This window comes from Myodes glareolus, chromosome 8, assembly GCF_982192425.1.
Source record: "Myodes glareolus chromosome 8, mMyoGla1.1, whole genome shotgun sequence".
Taxonomy (NCBI): Eukaryota; Metazoa; Chordata; class Mammalia; order Rodentia; family Cricetidae; genus Myodes; species Myodes glareolus.
Genome location: NC_142033.1, coordinates 107,421,672 through 107,443,565, shown reverse-complemented (window position 1 = coordinate 107,443,565; position 21,894 = coordinate 107,421,672). Strand labels below are relative to the sequence as shown.

Below are 21,894 nucleotides of genomic sequence, written 5' to 3'. Positions count from 1 at the left end.
CCCCAAAACAGCAGGACATTAAAGCACCAAGGCTTGCTGGGTATCACAGAGAAAGGCCCAGAGACGGCAGACTGCAAGCAACTGGATCAGGTCAGTTAAGTGTGTGCATGGAAATCTATCTTTTTTCCTTCCTTCCTTCCTTCCTTCCTTCCTTCCTTCCTTCCTTCCTTCCTTCCTTCCTCCCTCCCTCCCTCCCTCCCTCCCTCCCTCCCTCCCTCCCTCCCTCCCTTCCTTCTTCCTTCCTTTCTTTTGTTTTGAGACAGGGTTTCTCTGTGTAGCCCTGGTTGTTCTGAAACTCACTCTGTAGACCAGGCTGACCTCAAACTCACAGAGATCCGCCTGCCTCTGCCTTCCGAGTGCTGGGATTGAAGGTGTACGCCACCACCTCCTGGCAGAAACCCATCTTTTAAAGAGCTGTTTAGCGTATGAGGAGAAAATGGGGTTGACAGTAGTGACATGGAAAAGGGGAAACTGAGAAGTGGGGACAGCCAGACTAAGTGGTGGATAGGGAGCGGCCACCTCCTCCTCTCACTGTCTTCCTCCTGCTGTGTCTGACCCTCAGCAGGACTCACTGGGTGGCAGCATTTGGTCACCTAGGCACCATGGTGTCTCCAGGGTCCAGAGCGTCTCCTGCTGATGCTCAGGGCTTGAGAATAGGGCTCAGAATCTCAGAGAATCGGGTCCTCATGTGGTGTCGATGGGGGAAGTACAAGATCCTGGGGCGAAGATGGACGGACCAGGATAAGGAGGGAAACTGAGGCTGGACTCTATAGAGAGAGCCTCATGTTGTTGCTGACTCTTGGGGTCCTCCTGCAGCTCTGGCTCTGATTTGCACCCCCCTTCTCGGTTCCCACAGGCTGTGAAGCTCTTTATCCTTTGCTGTTCCTGCTGGGTTCCGCCTCTTCCCACGCGTCCCCTCCCTTCCCTTCCCCTCCCTTCCCCTCCCCTCCCCTCCCCTCCCCTGCTGTCGGTTGCTCTACCGCCTGGCCCCCTGGGCCCAGCAGCTGGCTGCCAGCCAAGCCCCAGACAACCTTGACCGCCTCCCGCAGCAGCCACCCCACCTCCCCTCCCCTCCTCCTCTCCTCCCCTTCTCCCCTCTCCTCCTCCCACCTCCTGTTCACCCTCCCCTCCCCTCCTCCTACCCTTCCATTTCTCTTCCTCCTCCTCACCTCCTCTTTCCAGCTCTCCTTCCATGGCTGCAGGGCCTGCTGGGTGGCACTCTCTCCTCTGCTCTGCCTAATGTTAGGGAAGAGACGGGGCAAGTGGCCTGTATTTGACACCGCGGTGGCCCCCAACTTTGGATCATGCAAAGAGTGGACCTCACTTTGCTGTTTGGCCCCAGACAGGGTCTCTAGTCTTCTCTGGGCCCAGCGACCCTCAAGTCTGACCGTCCTGCAACCCAGGAGGATGAAGGAAGGCCAAGGCCCAGTAGGTGCAATAGGGGTGACTTCCTGCCCAGCATGGGCCAGGCCCAGGGTTCATCCCCAGAACCAGAAAGAAGACCCCTCAGAAAATCCGAAAACACTCAAAACCGACTAAACCAATCCCTACCCCGTAGCCATGTTCTTTATTAGACACCTACAACTGCCGCGGGAACCCACAAAATGGGGGTGCGGGCAGGAAGGTAAGAAAGCATGGTGGATTTCACAGTGGCAGGAGAAGCCCTGACCAAGAGGTGACCACCTAGGGCCTGATCTCCACCCCGACCACGCCCCCAGACCATCCCTGGCAAAGTCCTGTCCTGTAGCAGGTGCAAGGGCCCTGAGGTTCCCCTATGGGTAATTATCAGCCTCCTGCCACACAGAGTTGAGCAGTTTGGGAGAATTTCTGGAGATGATAGGAAGCTATGGAAGGTTCTGGACCTGAGGGGGAACGTTTAGATGGGATTCACATGTAAGCGGGTGATCACAAGTGTTGGGGAAATGAAGTCACAGTCTCTCTGTGAGTATAGGTGGCTACAAATGGCCCTTTATTGTGGCAGGTGGAGCATGGTCACATTGGTTAAGCATTTGTTTTGTTTTGTTTTGTTTGTTGCTTGGTTTTTAAAGCCAGGGTTTCTCTGTGTAGCCCTGGCTGTCCCGGGACTCACTCTGTAGCCCAGGCTGGCCTCAAACTCAGAGATCCTTCTGCCTCTGCCTCCTGAGTGCTGGGGTTAAAGGCGTGCGCAAGAGGCACACGCCATCACTGCCCTGCCCTGCAGTTAAGCATTTTCTAATCTCACTGTAAGTCGTTTTTTGGGATCTCCAGGTTAGGGAGGAGGCCTGGAGTGGGGTCCACTTGGTGCAGTGTTCAGGTTCACAAACCACCTTTGTCCACTAGCGGCTCAGTTATTGCCTAACAAGATGGGGCTTCTTCCAACCTCTGTCGACCCGGTGCCTCCTGGGACACCCAGCTGCACCCCACCCTCCCTTAACTCCCCCAGGTGCGACAGCCAGGGGACCCACAAGAAAGGTCAGAGGTCAGAACTCCCCATTTTAATTTGACCAACGTTTAATTAGGGAGTTTTCTAATGAGGCAACTCCTATGCTCTCTGAAGAACCCCAGCATAAAACACCCATATCTAGGAAGCCTTGGGAATTTTCTAAGCAGCTTTGTCACCCCAGACTCAGTTTTCCCGGGGCTTCTGCCCTCTGCAGAGTCCTGTCATTAGCCCAGTCCAGGCTGCCTCGGGGGCATCTCTCTGGCAAAATCATGTACTACGTTTGGGGAAGGGGGTGACTTCCCCCCGCCCCCGTGTTCTTAGGGAGAAAATGATTGTGTGTGTGTGTGTGTGTGTGTGTGTTCGCGCGCGCGCGTGGTTTTTCTTTTTAGCCTGTCAAGCCTGGCCGGGAACTGGGGCTCAGAGGTCACCGGCGAGCCCTGGGCCAGCAGGAGGGGGTCGGCCTGGCTGGTGGCCCAGTGGCTCAGCTGGGGGCGCGGGGAGGGGGAGGTTGGCGCTGTCGGGAGCCAAAGGCTTTGGCCTCCCTGAGGGAGCCGCTTTCCCGGCCCGGGTCGGATCAATGGGCTGTAATTATACCGCGCCGGGCCGGGAGCCGGCGGGGAGGGAGCGGGAGCTGGCAGGCGGGAGCGGCAGGCGGGGGCGCGGGCTGCAGGGACCCACGTTACTTTGATTGACAGTCCGAGCGCGATGAAGCGCGCGGGCGCTGCTGGGATACGTAGTTTTTCCCAACACAGAACGCTTCCTCACCTTGCTCCTCAAATCTCGGCTCTGATAAACTGAGGCATGCCCAGCGCGTCCAACCTCCCATCTCCCTGTAAGCCCATTCCACCACCACCCGTGATTTGGTAGGTTAGACGAAAGAACCCCGGGACGCGAGCCGAGATTAAAAAACAACGAACTAACGTCAGCCATTCCCTAGACGTCCAAGGTGCTCTCGGTATTCTTTGCCTCAGTTTACCTATGTCTAAAGCAGGCCCGAGGGCGCGTTGTCTTCCAAGCCTGGCAAGGTAACCAATGAGTCGCGGGACTTATTTTTTTAATATAGAATGTTTTGAGACAGTAACCCACGTAGGTGTTCACCTCGCAACCATCCTCCTGCCTCAGCTTCTCGAGTGCTGGGACAGCAGGAATCCGCCACCAAGGCTGGCTAAAGGGGCTTTTTTTATTTTTAAAGGGGGATTCACGATTCTCAGGGACCACCACGCGAGTCCTGCTCTCTCTCCGGGCGGGTTGGGGGGGGGGAGCTTGGTGGGAGCCACGCGCCCCAGTCCAACGGGAGCTTTCCTATTGGCCCAGCCCAGCCCATCGCCTCCTGCTATTGGCTGCCGGGAACGTGACACTCATTGGCCAGTGCTCCAAATGACGCCAGAGACCCATGTGGGCGCTGCGGGAGCCCAATGGCTGGCGTGTCCGGCCAACCGCGGCAGAGATAGGCCGGTCCCCCGGCTGCGGGGCGGCCAGTCTGATTTAAGGTGGACCGAGCAGTCCCAGTCCGGGCTCCCAGTCTCGGCTTTCCCCTCTTTACTTTTGGAGAGACGACAAGGCAGGGGGTCACTGCGAGCCTTTGAGCCCCACTTTGCAAAGGGGGGGTACTCGGGGACCAGGCAGACTTGATACTCTGCGGTGCTCCCCACTTCCCGGTGTGATGGGATTCAATCCTGAGGGATCGCAACTCCCACGGAGGCGCGGAGTCTGTGGCTTCCCAGAACGTACAGTCGCGGGACAGTGGTTCCCTCCTCCTGGAAGTCCCCTCGGGTCCCAAGGTGGCCTTGGGCTCACCTTTAGCTGACATTAGGGGGAGGGGATTCCTGGAAGCCCCAGAGAAAGTCCGGGAGCCAGAACTCAAATTAAGTCACAAGGGATTGGGAGTCTAGAGCAGGGAGGCTGCAAGGGTGTGACCTACAGGCGCTCGGCTAGGAGCTCGGAGGGACCGAGTCCTTGGTAGTAGGGAGCCGCGGCACCTTGTACCGGATTAGTATACCGAGGCTGAGGGTCATTAGAAGGAAGGGTGTTGTGTGGGGGTGGGGGCTTAAAGGACTCCCGTGTAAACGTGGTGACACGCACCTGCGATCTCGACTCTTCAGGGTAGGCTGAGACCAGCCTGGGCTACCAATAACAAACAGGCTTGATCTGGGGAGATGGTGAGGTTTGGCAAAGACGCAGGGAAAGGAGGTACTGGGGTCCCAGGCCATCTGGCGACTGGACACGGGGTGGGGAACGCGATGTTTTCTCAAACTTCCTAGCAGTGTGCCCGGGATTTCTGGTGTGTTCCTTGGTCTCACGCCGTCGCCCGCTTTAGTTTTGAGCCCGGCCCTGAGGGGTAGGGGGGGTGGCTTGGTCCCGCCAGTTTAGGGAGGCACACGCCACGGGGACAGAACAACCTGCAAGGAAAAATGATTAGTAAGGAGCAAACCAGTCCGGCAGAAACCAGGACTGAGGATCAGGATGATGTGTTCCAAAGCAGCAGGTACTAGGTTCTCAATCTGTGGGTCTACTACCAGAAAGCAGAGATGGCTGGCTACATTACAATTCACAAGAGTAGCAATATTACAGTCATGAAGTAGCAATGAGATAGTTTTATGGTTGGGGGGTCACCACAGCATGAGGAACTGTATTAAAGTGTCTCAGCATCAGGAAGGTTGAGAGCCACTGAGCTAGGAGATGCTTCAGGGGACCCCGGAACAGAATCGCAGTGGAGAATCTGAGTGGTTGGAACGGTGCGGGGGAGGGGGGGGGCGGATTGGGGGGAATGTTCCACCGTCGAAGAAACTGTGCACTGTACAGAATCTTCCCTGGGGGCGGGGTGCTGGACTAGGCCTGGGACTTTGGAGAGCATGGTGGTCCCAGATATTGAGGGTGCTCCACCCCTGACTACACCCCCCAGCCCCTTACTGGGGGGATTCTAGACGGGGCTCTACCCTGACCACACCCCTAGCCCCTCACTGGGGAATTCTAGGCGGGGCTTCATCCTGACCACGCCCCTCATAAGGGATTCTAGGCTGGGCTCCTCCCTGACCACGCCCCCAGCCCCTACCTGGGGGATTCTAGGCAGGGCTCCAGGGAGTTACTGAACACTCAAACTCTGAGTGCTATCCCCCTGGGTCTTTTTTCCAGTCACTTCCTGCCCCCCCCCCACGGAATTTTTAAGGTTCCATCTACAGTGTCAACCTCACTGAGCCCACACATGTGGCACCAGTGGTTCCTGTTTGGTCATCTCCAACATTGCTTGTCTAAATTCTTGCTTTGCACATGCTGCTCCTGACCTGAGCTGTGACATTGGCTGGTTGTAGCTCATCTCCAAGTCTGATCAGAGAGGGTGGCAATCTGTCCTTCTATCCTGGAAACCCTGGATCTCAGCTGATATCCTTCCTCTGCAGAGTCTCATAAACACCTTTGTCCCCTGTAGTTGGCTTGCTGCCCACAGAGGTCCAACCTTTGCTATGATGATCGTGGCTGCCTGTTGTTTCCCAGTGTATAGTTGTCCACAGTAGCATCAGGCATATGTTTATTGACTGACTTAATGATGGACAGAAATCAGAGGTTTCTTCTCTGTGAAATGGGGTAAGAGCTCTCTTGTTCTGCCAGAGTTGGAAACCAGAAATGGTCCCTGGGAGGGTTTCCCAGGTGGCTTTCTCAGCTCTGGGAACACAACACACTTAAGCTTGATGTCAGAGCTGAGCCTGTTGTCCCAGCTACAGTAGGGACCAAGGCATGAGGATTCCAAGTCCACGTTTTTTTTGCAGGAGCAGCAGAGCAAGATCTCATCTCCAAAAGTAAAAGGAGGTCTGTGGGCAAGGTTTGGAGCCTAGAATCCCCCAGTGAGGGGCTGTGGGCGTGGTCGGGGGTGGAGCCCCCCCCAAGATGTTTTAGTGTTCAGGTTTGGTTCCCACAGCTGAGGTTCTATGTACTAATTTGAGTTGTCTGGTCCCTTAGGCGTCCGGTCTGATAGAGGAAGCCACCCAGTGGGCTGGTGGTGGCCCCAACATGTAAGTCAGGCTGTCTGGTCTTTCACCCCTGATGCTCAGAGAGGCCCCTCCTGAGGTCCCCACAGCGGGGTAGCATTGGCTGGCGAGCATAGCCAGAATCTGCACTTTCTGGGATCCCTGTGTGACTCTGCTTCGCTTTTGGGGGTGTTGATCCATTATGGGGCACTGTGTCACTGACTCAGAGAAGCCACTTGCAGCCCCCAGGGCTCCTGGAACGCGCAAGGAAAATTTTTTTTTCTAACTTGTTTTTCTCCTTCATTCTTTTTTTTTTCTTTCGCGTGGGGGTGGGGTGGGAACACTAGGTTATAACTCAAGCCTCAGTTTCCCCAGCGGGTCTGGGAACCAAGAAAGCAGACCGGTGCTACCTTAAGGCGGGTCCCGCCCGCGGCTCCCAGCCTAGTCCCGCGGAGGGAGGCGGCTCCGCAGCCACAGCGGCCACTGGCCACCAGCGCCGACCCCGGGCGGCCACCGACCTGCGGCGTGGGCTGCAGCTGTCCTCGGGCTGGACGACCGGGGCGCGCTGGCGGGAGGTGGGGCGCAGCGCGGGGTCCGGGTCCCCTGCCCCCGGCATGCTCTCCCTGGCTGCTCTTTCTTTGCGTGAAAATCCCTCCCCCAGCTCCGGCTTCTCTCCCAGCTTCTCCAGCCTCAGTCCCGCCGCATTTCAGCTCTAGCTTAGCACCCCAAATTCTGCCCCCTGCTCCGCCCCGCACCCAACATTCTACCCTCGCTCCACCTCGCATCCCACATTCTACTCCCAACCTCAGCTTTGAACCCTAAATTTCTCTTCCCAGCTCCACCTCTACACCCCAGCTTTCCTCTTGCCACATCCCCAAGCCTCCACGAAGCTGGGGGGCCCTTTCTCCCACCCGTTCATCAGCAGGATGTACCCCCAGGGAAGGCACCCGGTGAGTACCAAGACCCTCCTTTCTGGCTGCAGGAGGGGAGGACGAGGAAGGGATCCCTGCCTCCTGATTCCCCGGAACTCACCCCCCACCCCCGTGTCCTTACTCTCTGTCCCCCTCAGACTCCATTGCAGTCCGGCCAGCCTTTTAAGTTCTCAGTCCTAGAAATCTGTGACCGAATCAAAGAGGAATTCCAGTTTCTCCAAGCTCAATACCACAGGTGAGGAGGGACAGCTCTGGGCACTGGGATCCGCCTCCCCCCCTTCCCCTCCCCCCGCAGCGGGGGTGGGTGGGTGGTGGGTGGAGAGGACGACGGCTCATGAAGGGGGCGTGGTCTCTAGGGCAAGGGGCGGGGCTCACTGGGTCTACAGGAGGGCTTCCTGGTGGAGGTGGTGTTCCCAAGGTGCGGTGTATGGGTTCTGGGAAAGCCTTCCTTGAGGAAGGGTTTGATCTCATCCAGGAGGGTAGGCCTGGACCTGGGCAGTTTCTAAAGACGTGGCAGGAGAGAGGCGGGGGGGGGGGGGGGGGGGCAGGCAGCCCCTACCTGTCACTGTGAAAACTGACCCACGTGGGGTGTGGCGAGACAATCCCCCTTTTTTTGTCCAATCTTCCTGCCAGCCTCAAGCTGGAGTGTGAAAAGCTGGCCAGCGAGAAGACAGAGATGCAAAGGCATTACGTGATGGTAGGGGTCCTCGCCCTTGCTGTCCCCACCCTCGTGTTTTCCCTAAAGAAGGTAGTCTGGGGTCTGGGGTATCAGGCGCTATTTCTATGGGTGCCTCCGGTCCCCTGTCTTGGGGACTGCCTGCTTGTCACTGCTGTCTGAGCCCAATTGTGACCCGCCTTCTGGGCTCCCTGTCTGGGTCCCAATGAGGTTCAGGGTTTCCATATTTTGCCCTGATACTCCTACCCCTGAGGCCGGGTTAAGACTGTGTCCCCGGGGTGGGACTGACTGTCCACACTGGCCTTGCTGTCTTCTTTGCAGTACTACGAGATGTCTTATGGCCTGAACATTGAGATGCATAAACAGGTGACTGTTCCGGGGACAGGGGTCTGTGGGAAGGGACAGAGCACTTCCTTGGGGGCAGAGGTCATCTTTGAACATCTCTGGAGGCCTCAGAGGGCCGTCCCAAGGCCAGGGGAAGAGATCTTAATCTTGTAACAAAAAGTATTCTCAGCATCTAGAGACAGTGGCCTGAGCAGGAACAGCAGAGGAATGGAGTGTCCCCAAGGAGGAGGGCCTGGGCTGTAGGCCAAGGAAGTCCTGGAGACGACTTCCCTTCCAGCAGGGACTCCATTGCAGAGCCAAATTTCTGCAATTGCATGATAGACCCCCAGGAGCATGTGATGGATCCTGGGAACCTGTGATGGATTTTGGGAGCCTGTGACGGACCCTGGGAATCTGTGATGGATCCCAGGAGACTTTGGTGGACCCTGGGAATCTGTGATGGATCCTGGGAACCTGTGATGGATTTTGGGAGCCTGTGACGGACCCTGGGAATCTGTGGTGGATTCTTGGAGCCTGTAATGGACCCTGGGAGCCTGTGGTGGATCCCGGGAGTCTGTGATGGACCCTGGTAATCTGTGGTGGACCCCTGGAGCCCGTGAGCTTGTGATGATGGACCCCTGGAGTCTGTTGGTGTTCTCTGTGTGACCCTAATGAGAGTGTCCTGGAGGGCTGGAATGGCTGTGTCTCTAGGTGCTTGACCTGCTGCCGGGGCTCAGCCTGGTCCTGTGCTTCAGAGACAGACCATAGGGTTTTGTGTCTGTCTCTGAAGAGATGGATTCCTAGGCTGTGAGGTCCTGAGACTCTTCCTATCTAGAATTGTAAATGTGGGTCTAGGTTCTGAGACGGCCCTTGGGGTTCTGAGGTAGAGTTCAAAGTTCTGAGCTAGCCCCGAAGGTTCTGAGGTAGCCTTGAAGGTTCTGAGCTAGCCCTGAAGGTTCTAGCTAGCCCTGAAGGTTCTAGCTAGTCCTGAAGGTTCTGAGCTAGCCCTGAAGGTTCTGAGCTAGTCCTGAAGGTTCTGAGCTAGCCCTGAAGGTTCTGAGCTAGCCCTGAAGCTTCTAGCTAGCCCTGAAGGTTCTGAGATAGCCCTGAAGGTTCTGAGCTAGCCCTGAAGCTTCTAGCTAGCCCTAAAGGTTTTGAGCTAGCCCTGAAGGTTCTAGCTAGCCCTGAAGGTTCTGAGCTAGCCCTGAAGGTTCTAGCTAGCCTTGAAGGTTTTGAGCTAGCCCTGAAGGTTCTAGCTAGCCCTGAAGGTTCTGAGCTAGCCCTGAAGGTTCTAGCTAGCCTTGAAGGTTCTCAGGGCTCAGAGTGCTGAGACAGGGCTCTAGGTTGTAAGGTTTGACCCCATGAGTTCCTCAGGCTCCAGCGAGTGGTGTTGGGGTTTTAGGATGGGCTTTACATTGTGGAAATTAATCCCAGAGGTGAATAGCCTATGCTGGTTTCCTAGAGTGGCCAGTGGTCTTGTGGGTTCTGAGGGCTCAGAGACCTCTAGATGAATGGAGTCATAGCCTCTTGACCTAAGATTCCACGGCGGAGCCCTACACTGGGCTCTTAGACGTGGAAGCCTAGGAGTGGGAGGGTTTGGAGGGCCGATCTGCGAATGTTACTGGTTTCTGTTGGTCTAGTGCTGATCACCTGGTCCCTGATGTGGGATCAGAGGCAACCATAGAACACCCCCAAAGACTCAAGGAGAGCTGGAACATGCCAGCTGGGCACTCCCACCCTTCACGCAGCTTCTCTGAGTGTCTTGGGGTACCCGAGCTCAGACAGTCTCCACAGTGCCTGGGGACTTGTCCTTCTAAGTGCCGTATCTCTGAGGGCTTCACGAGGGCAGAGGAAGGGGGAGCAGGAGGTCAGACAGCTTACCAAATGCTCAGGACCGTGGGTGTTGGGGTGGTGGGGATGGTCGTCCCCTCCAATCCTATCCATCTTGTCACTAGGCTGAGATCGTGAAGCGGCTCAGTGCAATCTGTGCCCAGATGGTCCCGTTCCTCACACAGGAGGTGAGTGAGCCTGTGCAGAGGGTGGGGAAGGGACAGGGTGGGTGTCCCTGGCCCTGGAGAAATGAAGGCCACACGACTGGCGGTGTGGACCAGGGAATTCTGCTCTTCATGTTTCTGCATGCGTGTGCATGGGGAGGCTGGAGGTCGACCTTGGTGTCCTTCCCAAGGCGCCATTCATCTTCACGTGCTTTTATTACAATTTTATATATTTATTTAATTTTATATGTCTGGGCATCATGTGTATGCAGTACCCGCAGAGTCCCCTGGAGATGAAGTCATAGAAGGTTGTGAACGGTCAGTGGGTGCTGGGCACCGAACCCTGCTCCTCTGCAGGAGCAGCTTGTGTTGTTAGCTACTGGGCCAACCCGATATTTATTTTGGGGAGGGGATTCATGGGCCATGGCACACATGTGGAAGTCAGAGGCCAGCTTGCAGGAGTGGGTCCTCTCTTTACACCTTGGGGTTTTCAAGATTGAACTAAGGTCGTAGGGCTTGACCCCAGTCATCTTCATGTGATGAACCATCCCCCCACCCAACAGACACAGACTCTGACTGGCCTGGAAATCTGCTGAGTAGAGGTTGCTGTTGACTCAGTGAGCCGCAGGGTCTTCTTGTCCCCTCACTGTGCTGGAATTACAGGCACGCACTACATGCCTGGATTTTCACGGGGGTTCTTGGAGAATTGAACTCAGGCCCTCATGGTTGCTTGACAAGCGCTTTACTGACCGAGCCATTTTCCTAACCCTAGCTCTCTGCTCTGAATGGTTAGCTAGGGCGAGCCATTTTCCTAACCCTAGCTCTCTGCTCTGAATGGTTAGCTAGGGGTGCACCTGTACCTCCCTGCTCACAGACCTGCACTGTGTGACCTTTGGCAGGGTACGCGCCTCTCTGTGCCTACCTCCTGAGGAAGGATGCTAAAAAGAAATCCCACATTAGCTCAGAATTGAGTATAATAAAGGGTTATTTATTTAGGGGTGGACTCACAGATCACAGTCCTCTGCACGAACGGGAAACAGGAGCCAGAAGAGAGAGGTTGACATCGGCATTTATAGGATAAGAGGCCACACCCAAGTTACTCGGGGCGGGTAACTTAAAGGCTGCTGGCTGAAGGAGTTCCTACAGCAGCCTCCTGCTTAGGGTATCCTGAGGGTTAGGTGAGCAACTATGGGGCTAATCCTTACAGAACGATGCTTGGTGAGATGAACCACACACAGGATACACCGCAGGTTCCCACTCCCGAGTTAGTAGATCCAGGGCCAGGGAGTGGGGTGGTGGGTGAGTGGGGTCTGGGGAGAGACCTGGGACACCACTTCAAAGTGGGGAGTTGGCAAGTTCTGGAGACGAATGGCGGGAAGGCCGCACAGTAACAAGAATGAGCTTCGTGCCGCTGAGCCGTGCTTGGAGTGGTTCAGAGTAGTGAATTTTGTTAGGTGTTTTTAGTACAGTGATGCTGAAAACAGAGTCAGGGCTGACAGGGGACCTGTGTAAACAGCTCCTGGAGTTACCAGAAAGCTCTGTGGCCTGTGTGAGCGATTCCTCGGCCCCGCTGACCACAGGGCCTTGGTCTGGAGATGTTCCTTCAGAGACATGAGAATGGGGATCACTTCGGTGTAGGCACCCCGGGTGCCCCATGCAGCATCCCCGCTTTCCTCTGTGGGAGCTGCTGCCCCTTTCCTGAGGGCGAGCAAAGATCTCCTCACACAAGTACGGCCGGGGACCTGGGTTCCACCCCGTGTCCGTGTGGGCTCGCCAGCCATGAGTGCTCAAATTTAGTGAATTCCTCCATATTTAATGTTGCAGTGCTGGGGAGGAACATGCTGGGTGGGTCTGCTGCTGAAATTCAGGACCAGCCCAAGCTGCCAACTCTGGGGTGGGTGCTTGGCAACAGGTGTTGTGTGCATGGGTACTAGTTCTCTGTCATCAGGGTACTGGTCCAGTCGGCCCGGCCCAACTCTGATCAGCTAAGGTGCATTCCTGGTTTTGTTTTGTTTTGTTTTGTATCACAAAGGAAGGAAGCCAGGATGATTCCCGCCATCTCAGCACTTAGGAGGTCGAGGCTGGAGGATTGCTGGGAGTTTGAGACCTGACTAAATTGGTTATGAGACTGAAAATAGCCAGAGAAGGGGCCAGGAAGGTAGCTCAGCAAGTAGAGAGCTCGCCACACAAGCATGAAAACTGAGTTCAAATCCCCAACACCAGGCATGGCAGCCAGTGCCAGGTATGGAGGGGACCCTGGGCTGTGAGACCTGGGATCTAAACAAGATGGAAGACAGCCAATACCCACCTCTTCCCCTCATGTGCAGAGAGACAGAGACAAAGAGACACAGGCTGAGACATACACAGACAGACAGAGAGACAAAGATAGAGGCATAGAGAGACAGACAGAGACAGAGAAAGCCTGGGCCAAGGCCCAAGGCAGCCCGCTCAGCGTCCCCTCCACCCGCAGCATCAGCAGCAGGTTCTCCAGGCTGTGGACCGAGCCAAGCAGGTGACCGTGGGGGAACTGAACAGCCTCCTGGGGGTGAGTCACCCAAGCCCACCACCTCAGGGACACCCCCTCACTCCCCCTCCGCACACCCCAGTCCCCACTCCCTGCCCCCTCTGGCCATCCTCTCCCCCTTCAGCAGCAGAATCAGCTCCAGCCGCTGTCTCACGCCACCCCTGCACCTCTCACCCCACGCCCAGCTGGCTTGGTGGGCACTGGGGCTTCGGGGCTGCTGGCCCTGTCTGGGGCGCTGGCTGCGCAGGCCCAGCTGGCAGCTGCAGCCAAGGAAGAACGCGTGGGTGTGGACGCCGAGGGGTCCAGAGGTGAGTGGGGGTGGCCCTGGCTGATACTGGCAGGGACTGTGAGGGGGAGGGTAACGGATAGTAGGGGTTTCAGCCATGGGGTTCAAGTCTTGTCCTGGGCATCCCCTGGAAGGGTTCTGAGTTAGGAAGGAACTGTTCCATGCACCACCGGGTCCAGTACCTAATTCTGTGTGTTTTCTCTCGGCTTCCGTCCAGTGGACAGAGCTGCAAGCAGGGTGAGTTCACTTGGGCTGGCAGTGGTGGCTGTGGCGAGTATGGGGTGTTAGGGCAGCGGGAACCCAGGGTCTCACTGTATAGTTCCAGCTGACCTCGAGCTCACAGAGATACTCCTGCCTCTGACTCTTGGTTTCTGGAGATAGAATTGTACACCACCAAGCCTGCTCTGGTTTGTTTAATTTGAGGCATGGTTTTGCCCACACTGCTCTGAACTCATGACAATTCTGCCTCAGTCTCTCAAGTTCTGCTACAATGGGTGTGCCTCAGAAAAACGGGCTGGGGTCCTCATGCAGATGCACTCCTTGCTTGGCACAGGCTTTGTGGGAAGGTTCACATCCCCCATTCTCAAGGGGTTAGCTGTGAGTGGTGGGTTATAAGTCACACTGTAATGTGTTTTCATGGGACTCAGTTTCCCCATCTGTACAGAACCAAAGAATTTAGCACTGATGCTGAAGTAGGGTAGAGTCCACACCTAGAATCCCCCAGTGAGGGGCACTCTGTCAGTACTGGCTGGACAAGAATGTAGTCTGAGAACCACCTCAAGCCCGCCCTTTACCTCTTCCTGTTTCCCTGCAGAGTGCTTCCCCTTCGCCCCCTGAGAGTCTGGTGGAAGAGGAGAATTCTAGCAGCCGAGGTGGCAATGGGAAGCAGCAGAGAACAGAAGATAAGGATCTTTCGGGGCCTTATGTGAGTTCTAGAGAGAGATGCAGAAACTGGTGTGAAAAGAGATGGACCCAGACTTGCCCCTGAGCAGAGCCTTGGGAACTGTGTCCAGGATGCTCACTCTACAGCCTTCTGTAGCTTCCCATTGCTTGCGGAGCACCTGCCAATCAAAAGACACTGTTCTTTGTAGGCTTCACTGCTAAGTGTAGCCAATGAGACAAGCAGCCATTTTGATATAGTTCCACTGTGAGCTGAACTGCCAGTATTGCTCAGAGGTAGAGCACCTGCTGAGAATCCTCCAGTGGGGGAATGGGGGCGTGGTTTAGGAACAGAGGGCTTCTAGGAGACCCTAGGCATCACCCTCAGCAGCTCAGGGACTAGTGAGCTTGGGAGGGAAGCCAGAGACAGTGGTTCTGTAGAATTCGGTTCAGATTGCACCCTTGGCTCCTCCCTGTGTATCCAAATGTGATCTGTCCTGCTCTCTGGGTCAGGAAAGGCTTTTTTAGGATCTGGGAATGAAGTTGGAGCTTGGTGTCCCTCCAGAGGGAGCCGGAGAGGTTATAGCGCAGAGGTACCGAGGTCGAAGGGGTCTCCCTGGACGAGCATGCCGTGGTCAAGGCTCCCTGAAGGCAGTGAGACTATGTGTAGGGGAGGTGGTGGGTCAGAGGTGTGGTGTGGAGGCAGGGGCATGACGGGCTGTGTGTCCCTGTTGTGTCCCCCCCCCCCCGCCCCCAGGAAAGTGATGAAGACAAGAGTGACTATAACTTGGTGGTGGATGAGGTGAGATGTTGGGGCTGGGCAAGAAAGGGGGATGGGAAGGAGGGCGAGAGTTCCCTTCTGTCTCAGGCGAGGTCAGACAGGGGACACGTGGGCAGACGGTTTGCGGGACTCGGACGCCTGCTACAGCGCAGGTGGGGACCCTGAAGCCCACAGTGGAGGTGGGCCACTCATTTCCTTGATTTCAGCCTCCCCAGAAGTGAGGCCCAGCCCGTATCTCCCGTGGACGGTGGGGGTACATGGCCGCTGTGGGCGTCTTTTCCTGTTTACCCATTCCCCTCTCAATGTCACCGTCTCGAATTCAGGACCAACCCTCAGAGCCACCCAGCCCTGCAACCACCCCCTGTGGAAAGACGCCCGTCTGCATCCCTGCCCGCAGGGACCTCGCGGACAGCCCAGCCTCCTTGGCCTCCAGTTTGGGCTCACCAGTCCCCAGAAGCAAAGACCTAGCCCTGGTATGGAAGGGGGTGTGCGTGAAACTCCTTTTTGTCATCCCAGGGTGGCCTGGAAACAGACAGAGTGCACCGAGCAGATCAGACAGGCTAGGGCAGTCTAGACTTTCTCATTTGTTTTTTGTTTGCTTTCTTTATTTTTTTGTTTGGTTTTGATGGTTGGGTTTTTTTTTTTGTTGTTGTTGTTTGTTTTGTTTTGTTTTGTTTCTGAGACAATATTTCTTGGCTGCCAACTCTCCATATAGTCTAGGATGGCATTGAACTCATGATCCTCCTGCCTCTACCTCTTTAGTACTGGAGGGACAGATGACTCAACACATCTGACCTTTTTACTTGATTCTTTGGGTTCCTCATTTTTCTCCCCACAGAAGACTCTGCTGAGTCTCAGGAAACATTTTAAAAGCAACTTGGTGACGAGACTGGGCAAAAAAATAGGACCTAGTTGGGTCACTCACTTTCTGCAATGGTGGGACACCCCCCCCACCCCCAGGGCACTGGGTCCTGGCAGAGGCCTCCCCTCCCCCACCCCAGATGTCCCCGAAAGTCCGGTGTCCCTCCTGGGTTTTGCCCAGACCCTCTGCCCTCCACTTCACCTAGGGTAAGAGATGATCTGTTTCTAGGCCCCCTGAAGGTTGCCATGGCAACCAGCAGTCATCGTGGGCTCTAGGGTTATCTAATGCCCTCCCCACCTAGGGAGACCTTGGCAGTACAGGGCGGTTCTAGCTGGAGACACCCCCAAGGGTGTCCCACAGCCCGCCTGGTCACCAAGGTCACCAGAGAATCCAGAGTCCAAAGTCATTTTCCTCTATAGGATGTCAGCTCACGGCTAGGCTCCCCTACCCGAATCCTGTCTGGCAAAATATGCCTATAGAAAGCAGAGGCCTGGATGGTGGCCCCTTCCTCAGATCTCCCCCTCAGGACACCAGGGACAGAGGCGGGTGATGTGGGTCCTGGGGCTGAGGACCTCTGGAGCCAAAGGGACTGGCGCACTAGCAGCCTGTCAGTTTCTTTGTTTATTGAGACACGATCTCACTATGTACCCCAGGCTGGCCTGGGGTCCCCGCCTCTGCTCTGGAGCGCCGGGATTACAGGTGTGCGGCCTGGGGTCCCCCGCCTCTGCTCTGGAGCGCCGGGATTACAGGTGTGCGTCATCGCACACTGCTCAGCCTCTAAATTAGAACCTTCTTTTTTTTCTTTTTTGGTTTTTCAAGCCAGGGTTTCTCTGTGTAGCCCTGGCTGCCCTGGAACTCACTCTGTAGACCAGGCTGCCCTTGAACTCACAGAGATCTGCCTGCCTCTCTCTTCCAAGTGCTGGGGTTAATGGCATGCACCACCACTGCCCAGTGAACATTAAAAGAAAAAGCCATGTCTGTGTGTGTGCCATATTGCACACATGGAGGTCAGAGGTCAACTCTGGGGAGTCAGTTCTTTCCTATCATATGGGTGTTAGGGGTCGAACACAGATTGTCAGGCTTGGCCACAATCATCTTTACCTGCTGAGACATCTTGCCAGCTCAGTGACCCCCGACTTTGGCTCTGTCTCTGAATGGCACATTGCTGTCCCAAAGAGTTCCCACCTCCTTTGCATGCACTCTCTTCTGTGGACCCAGTTTATCCCCACACTTAGGTTTGCACCATGGACCTAAGTCTACCCAGCTTTCAGCTGTGTGCCCACCGAGTGCCTGAGAGACCCACATGCTCCCCTCCATCGGCCCCAGAGTGGCCCTTGCAGTGACTAGTGCCCCTTTGTTCTCCACAGAATGATCTCCCCACAGGCACTCCTGCCTGTAGATCATGTGGTCCCTCTCCACCCCAGGACGCGTCCACCCCAGGACCCAGTTCTGCCGGTCACCTCTGTCAGTTGGTGGCTCAACCAGCACCATCCACAGACAGCATTGGTAAGTCCCCTCCTGCCTGGCGTACTTTTGATCCAGAGGGACTCCCCAAAGTAGAAAGGATGAGAGAGTTGGCAGTGGTGGCGCACGCCTTTAATCTCAACACTCAGGAGGCAGAGGCATGTGGATCTCTGTGAGTTCGAGGTCAGCCTGATCTGCATAGTAAGACCCTGTCTGAAAAAGAAAAAGTGAAGGAAGGGTGAGAGAGATGGATTGGACCTCAGACCCCAGATTCATACCAGCCAGGTGCTGCCTCACCCTGGGCCTCGGTCTTCTTGTTTTGGCTACTTCTCAGTCTAGGAAACTGCCCAGGGAAACAAAGTGACCCCCAGCTTAATGATTGTGAGAGAAGCCTGGGCCTTCAGCAGCTGCGTGGCCTCGGGCTGGTTGCGTGACCTTTCTGAGCCTCGCGTCCTCCTGTTATCAAGTCTGGATGTTTGGAGGATGCAGGAGTTCGTCAGCTGAAAGACAGGAAAAATGGGATTTGGGTGTCTGAATGTGTATCCTGGCCCTTCTCACTCAGCCCTGAGGAGTCCCCTGACCCTGTCCAGCCCCTTCACCTCGTCCTTCAGCCTGGGCTCCCACAGCACCCTCAACGGGGACCTCTCCATGCCCAGCTCCTACGTCAGCCTCCACCTGTCCCCCCAGGTCAGCAGCTCTGTCGTGTACGGACGCTCACCCCTGGTGAGTCCTCGGGTTACAGACCGGTAGGATGGTCAGCAGATCTGGGGAGGTCTTTGGGGGGGCGCAGAGGGATAAACCTACTTCATCCAAAGAACCAGAAGTAGTAAAGAAGAGAGAGTAACACTGGGAGTCAGGAAGCTCTGGGCACCATTCCCAGGATGACTTAAATTGGACGGGAGGTGCCTGTCTGTCACCCTAGCCCTGGGGAGCAGGAAGATAAGGAGTTTGAGGCTACCACATGAGTCTCTGTCTCAAAAATGAACGGTGGTAGGGGGTGTGGTGGCACACGCCTTTAATTCCAGTACTGGGGAGGCACAGGCAGGTAGATCTCTGAGTTTGAGGCCAGCCTGGTCTACAAAGTGAGTTCCAGGCAGCCAGGACTACACAGAGAAACCCTGTCTTGAAAAAAGCAAAACTAAAAACAAAACAAAACAAACAAACAAAAAAACAACAAAGAAAAAAAGAAAAGAAAAACAGAAAAAGAGAAAAAAAATTAAAAAGAAAAGAATAAAAGAAATAAAGGAGAGACTGGATGGAGGCTTGGTCCAGTATGTGAGTGTGGAAAGATGATCAGAACCTTACCCATGTTAGCACGAGCCCTGTGGGCAAAACCAAAAGGAATGCGGCTGGGTTAAAAAGCCTGGCCCAGGAGGTTATTTTAAAAGTAGAGTAGCAAGCTTGCAAGTCTTTCTGCTTCCTTGGGGAGGGACTGAGGGACAGACAGGCATGGGATGGGACCCGGGTGAGGGGTGTTGGACACCCTGCCTTGGGTCACATCTCTGGCCTCTGGCAGATGGCATTTGAGTCACACCCACATCTCCGAGGCTCGTCCATCTCCTTGCCTGGCATCCCTGGGGCAAAGCCGTGAGTAGCATGTGGGCTGTGCTGTCACCAGGGTGTGTGTGAGGCATGGGTCCCCATCTTCCTGGGAACACCTGTGCTGGGGCGGGGTGGGGCGGGGCGGGGTGGGGCGCCCACCCGCATCTGCGGCCTCTGCAGGGCCTACTCCTTCCACGTGTCTGCGGATGGCCAGATGCAGCCGGTGCCCTTTCCATCGGATGCGCTGGTGGGCACGGGCATCCCTCGCCACGCGCGGCAGCTACACACACTGGCCCACGGTGAGGTGGTGTGTGCCGTCACGATCAGCGGCTCCACACAGCACGTGTACACGGGTGGCAAAGGTTGCGTGAAGGTGTGGGACGTGGGCCAGCCGGGCAGCAAGACACCAGTGGCTCAGCTGGATTGCCTGGTGAGGGCGGGGCTTGCGGAGCTGGGCGGGGCTTGCAGGACTAGGCGGGGCCTGTAGGGACGGGCGTGGCCTGTAGGGTAGGTCTGTGGCCCCAACCCGGCTCTGGCTTGCTTCTCACTGCGGCAGAACCGCGACAACTACATCCGCTCCTGCAAGCTGCTGCCAGACGGGCAGAGCCTGATAGTGGGCGGCGAAGCCAGCACCCTGTCCATCTGGGACCTGGCAGCACCCACACCACGAATTAAGGCGGAACTGACCTCTTCCGCCCCGGCCTGCTATGCACTGGCTGTCAGCCCCGACGCCAAAGTCTGCTTCTCCTGCTGCAGCGATGGCAACATCGTGGTCTGGGACCTGCAGAACCAGGCCATGGTCAGGTGTGTAGGGCGGCCTGGGGTAGGGTGGGGGAGTCACAGGTGGATGTGGATGTGGATGCCTGCCCTCCACCCACAGGCAATTCCAGGGCCATACGGACGGGGCCAGCTGCATAGACATATCGGACTATGGGACCCGGCTGTGGACTGGGGGCCTGGATAATACAGTGCGCTGTTGGGACCTGCGGGAGGGCCGCCAGCTTCAGCAGCATGACTTCAGTTCCCAGGTGCACCTGCCATCCTGGCCTCCCCCAGGGTGCCCTTCCCAGGCCCAGGACAGGATAGGGCTCTGTGGGTAAAGCCTAGTTAGTATGAGGACTTGAGTTCAAATCCCTATAATGCACATAAAAAGCCAGGTACCTGCCTGTAACCTGGGGCACGTGGAGACAGGGATCCCCGGGACTGGCTGGAGGGTTAGATTAATTGAATAGATGAGCTCCCAGTTCAGTGAGGGACCCTGCCTCAAATAAAAGGTGTGCTGGTACATGTCTTTAATCCCAGCACTAGGAGACAAAGCAGCAGGTGGATCTCTGAGTTCAGCCTGGTCTACAGAGTGAATTCCAGGACGGCCAAAGCTGCATAGTGAGACCATGTCTCAAAAACCCAAAATACCAAGGCAAAGACTGACCCAGAATCTCACAGTTCCAAGTGCTTGAGCCTCAGATTAGCGCTAAAATGTGACGCTCATCACCGGCTACTTTTTTGTCCTCATGGGAGACGTGGGGCACCTAGGTCTCAGTGCTGTCTCTTGCCCTAGATTTTCTCGCTGGGCCACTGTCCTAACCAGGACTGGCTGGCCGTGGGGATGGAGAGCAGCCACGTGGAGGTCCTACACGTGCGCAAACCTGAGAAGTACCAGTTACGCCTGCATGAGAGCTGCGTGTTGTCGCTCAAGTTCGCTTCCTGCGGTACAGCCTGGGAGACCCCACGGGGCCATAGAGGGAGCGTGAGCCACCCCAAAACGGCTCAAGTTAGAAAGACGATTTACCCAGGCCTGTCCACCCAGCCACTTATTGAGGTCAAATGCCCAGACACACACACATCACAAAAGGATGGACCAGATGAGGTGGCGCACGCCTTTAATCCCAGCACTCGGGAGGCAGAGGCAGGCGGATCTCTCTGTGAGCCTGGGCTACAGAGCGAGTTCCAGGAGAGTCTGGGTAGCCAGCGTTGGGGGTTTGATACTGTAGAGTGGCAGGGTGGGGCGGGCTGAGATTCAAAGCCTCCAGCACAGAGCGAGCCCCTTCACTGAGAGGTCCCTCTCTCTCTTTTCCTTCCCCAGGACGCTGGTTTGTTAGTACAGGCAAGGACAACTTGCTCAATGCCTGGAGGACACCCTATGGGGCCAGCATTTTCCAGGTACCCACCCTCCCCAGCCCGGGCTGCCTCTACACTCTTGTGCCGTGGATATTACCTTTAAAGGAGCCCCATGCTGAGCAGCATGTCCCCGGGCCCAGTCTGTGGCAAGTGTCAGAGTCGTGCTCGGCTTCATGACTGAGCGATATTTCTGGAGTGTGCTGGAGCTTTTCACCCCTGCCCCCCGCAGCAGTGCAGCCTACACGTCCCTCCCAAATGTTGCCATTTCATTACTTCATTAGATGAAGTGAGATTTGGAAAAGGGCCTCATGGCCTTGCTCGGTCACCCGAGGGTGGGATGGACCCAGGGCTCGTGTGTGCGGGTAAGCACTCTCCCCAGTCAGCCCCAGGCTCCAACTGCAACTTCTACTAAGTCTCTGGAAGCTCTTTTGGATGTGGCATAGCTGTCTTCCTCCCCAGCCACCTCCAATCTTTAGTATTGTTCCCCTGAGTTAGTGCTGTTGGGACCCCTTCTTATCAATCCTTCACATGTCAGGGATACCACTGTACCCCGTGTACCCAGCACGTGGGTGGGACAGGGGCATGGCTGGTTTGAGGCCAGCCAAGTGTGTAGAGTGAGACTAGGAGGAAGGGCAGGTGATGGGGTGGCTGCAAATGTGTGATTCCGTGTCCCTGAGCTATCTGAAGGCAAGCCTTGAGTCGGGTACCACATCTCTAAGTCACAGGCCAGGCTTGCCCCCAGCTAGAAGGCGCTGGCCACACCCACACCCATCAGCCTTACTGTCCCCCAAGCACCAGGCTTCCTGCTTGTGCACTTTCTGGTGGTCAGGCTGGCTTTCGCCTCTTTCTCTGTCCCAGTCCAAAGAGTCTTCCTCCGTGTTGAGCTGCGACATCTCCAGGAATAATAAATACATTGTGACAGGCTCAGGGGACAAGAAGGCCACTGTGTACGAGGTGGTGTACTGAGCCCCGTGTGTCTACACCTCCAGGTCACCTGCCCAAGGATGGCCACGCAGACAGCTCCCTCCCTCCTGGCTGGGTGGGGCTGGAGGCACTGGGGAAATATAACTATTTATCAACTCGCTTTCCTTTTGTGTGTGTTTCAAGCGTGCGAGGCCAGGGCCAGTTGGG

General features: G+C 56.1%; 1 protein-coding gene across 9 annotated transcripts; it reads left to right on the top strand.

Annotated features, from left to right (window-relative positions):
• Positions 1–6,392: 6,392 nt before the first annotated feature.
• On the top strand, positions 6,393–21,847 carry Tle2 (TLE family member 2, transcriptional corepressor). 9 transcript variants are annotated; one of them, XM_087909311.1, is made up of 21 exons: positions 6,393–6,426; positions 7,218–7,331; positions 7,451–7,548; positions 7,947–8,010; positions 8,311–8,355; positions 10,269–10,331; positions 12,778–12,852; positions 12,956–13,139; positions 13,335–13,354; positions 13,932–14,042; positions 14,754–14,798; positions 15,101–15,250; positions 17,007–17,145; positions 17,666–17,826; positions 18,620–18,690; positions 18,826–19,075; positions 19,202–19,449; positions 19,526–19,673; positions 20,204–20,354; positions 20,729–20,805; positions 21,622–21,847. In XM_087909311.1, exons 2-21 carry the CDS (start codon positions 7,308–7,310, stop codon positions 21,727–21,729), a joined length of 2,232 nt encoding a protein of 743 aa, XP_087765437.1. In that variant the 5' UTR covers positions 6,393–6,426; positions 7,218–7,307; the 3' UTR covers positions 21,730–21,847. The 9 variants fall into 9 exon arrangements, with proteins under 9 accessions (XP_087765437.1, XP_087765439.1, XP_087765441.1 ...); XM_087909313.1 differs by lacking the exon at positions 6,393–6,426 and adding an exon at positions 6,844–6,956 and having other exon boundaries at positions 12,778–12,819; XM_087909315.1 differs by lacking the exon at positions 6,393–6,426 and adding an exon at positions 6,844–6,956 and having other exon boundaries at positions 12,959–13,139; positions 17,666–17,790.
• The last annotated feature ends 47 nt before the right edge of the window (positions 21,848–21,894 follow it).

Bases quoted from the DNA above. Each gene is read 5' to 3' on its own strand.
- Tle2 (XM_087909311.1), top strand. From the start codon at position 7,308: ATGTACCCCCAGGGAAGGCACCCG. The intron at 7,332-7,450 runs GTGAGTACCAAG...TGTCCCCCTCAG, and splicing joins ACCCCCAGGGAAGGCACCCG to ACTCCATTGCAGTCCGGCCA. The intron at 12,853-12,955 runs GTGAGTCACCCA...CTCCCCCTTCAG, and splicing joins AACTGAACAGCCTCCTGGGG to CAGCAGAATCAGCTCCAGCC.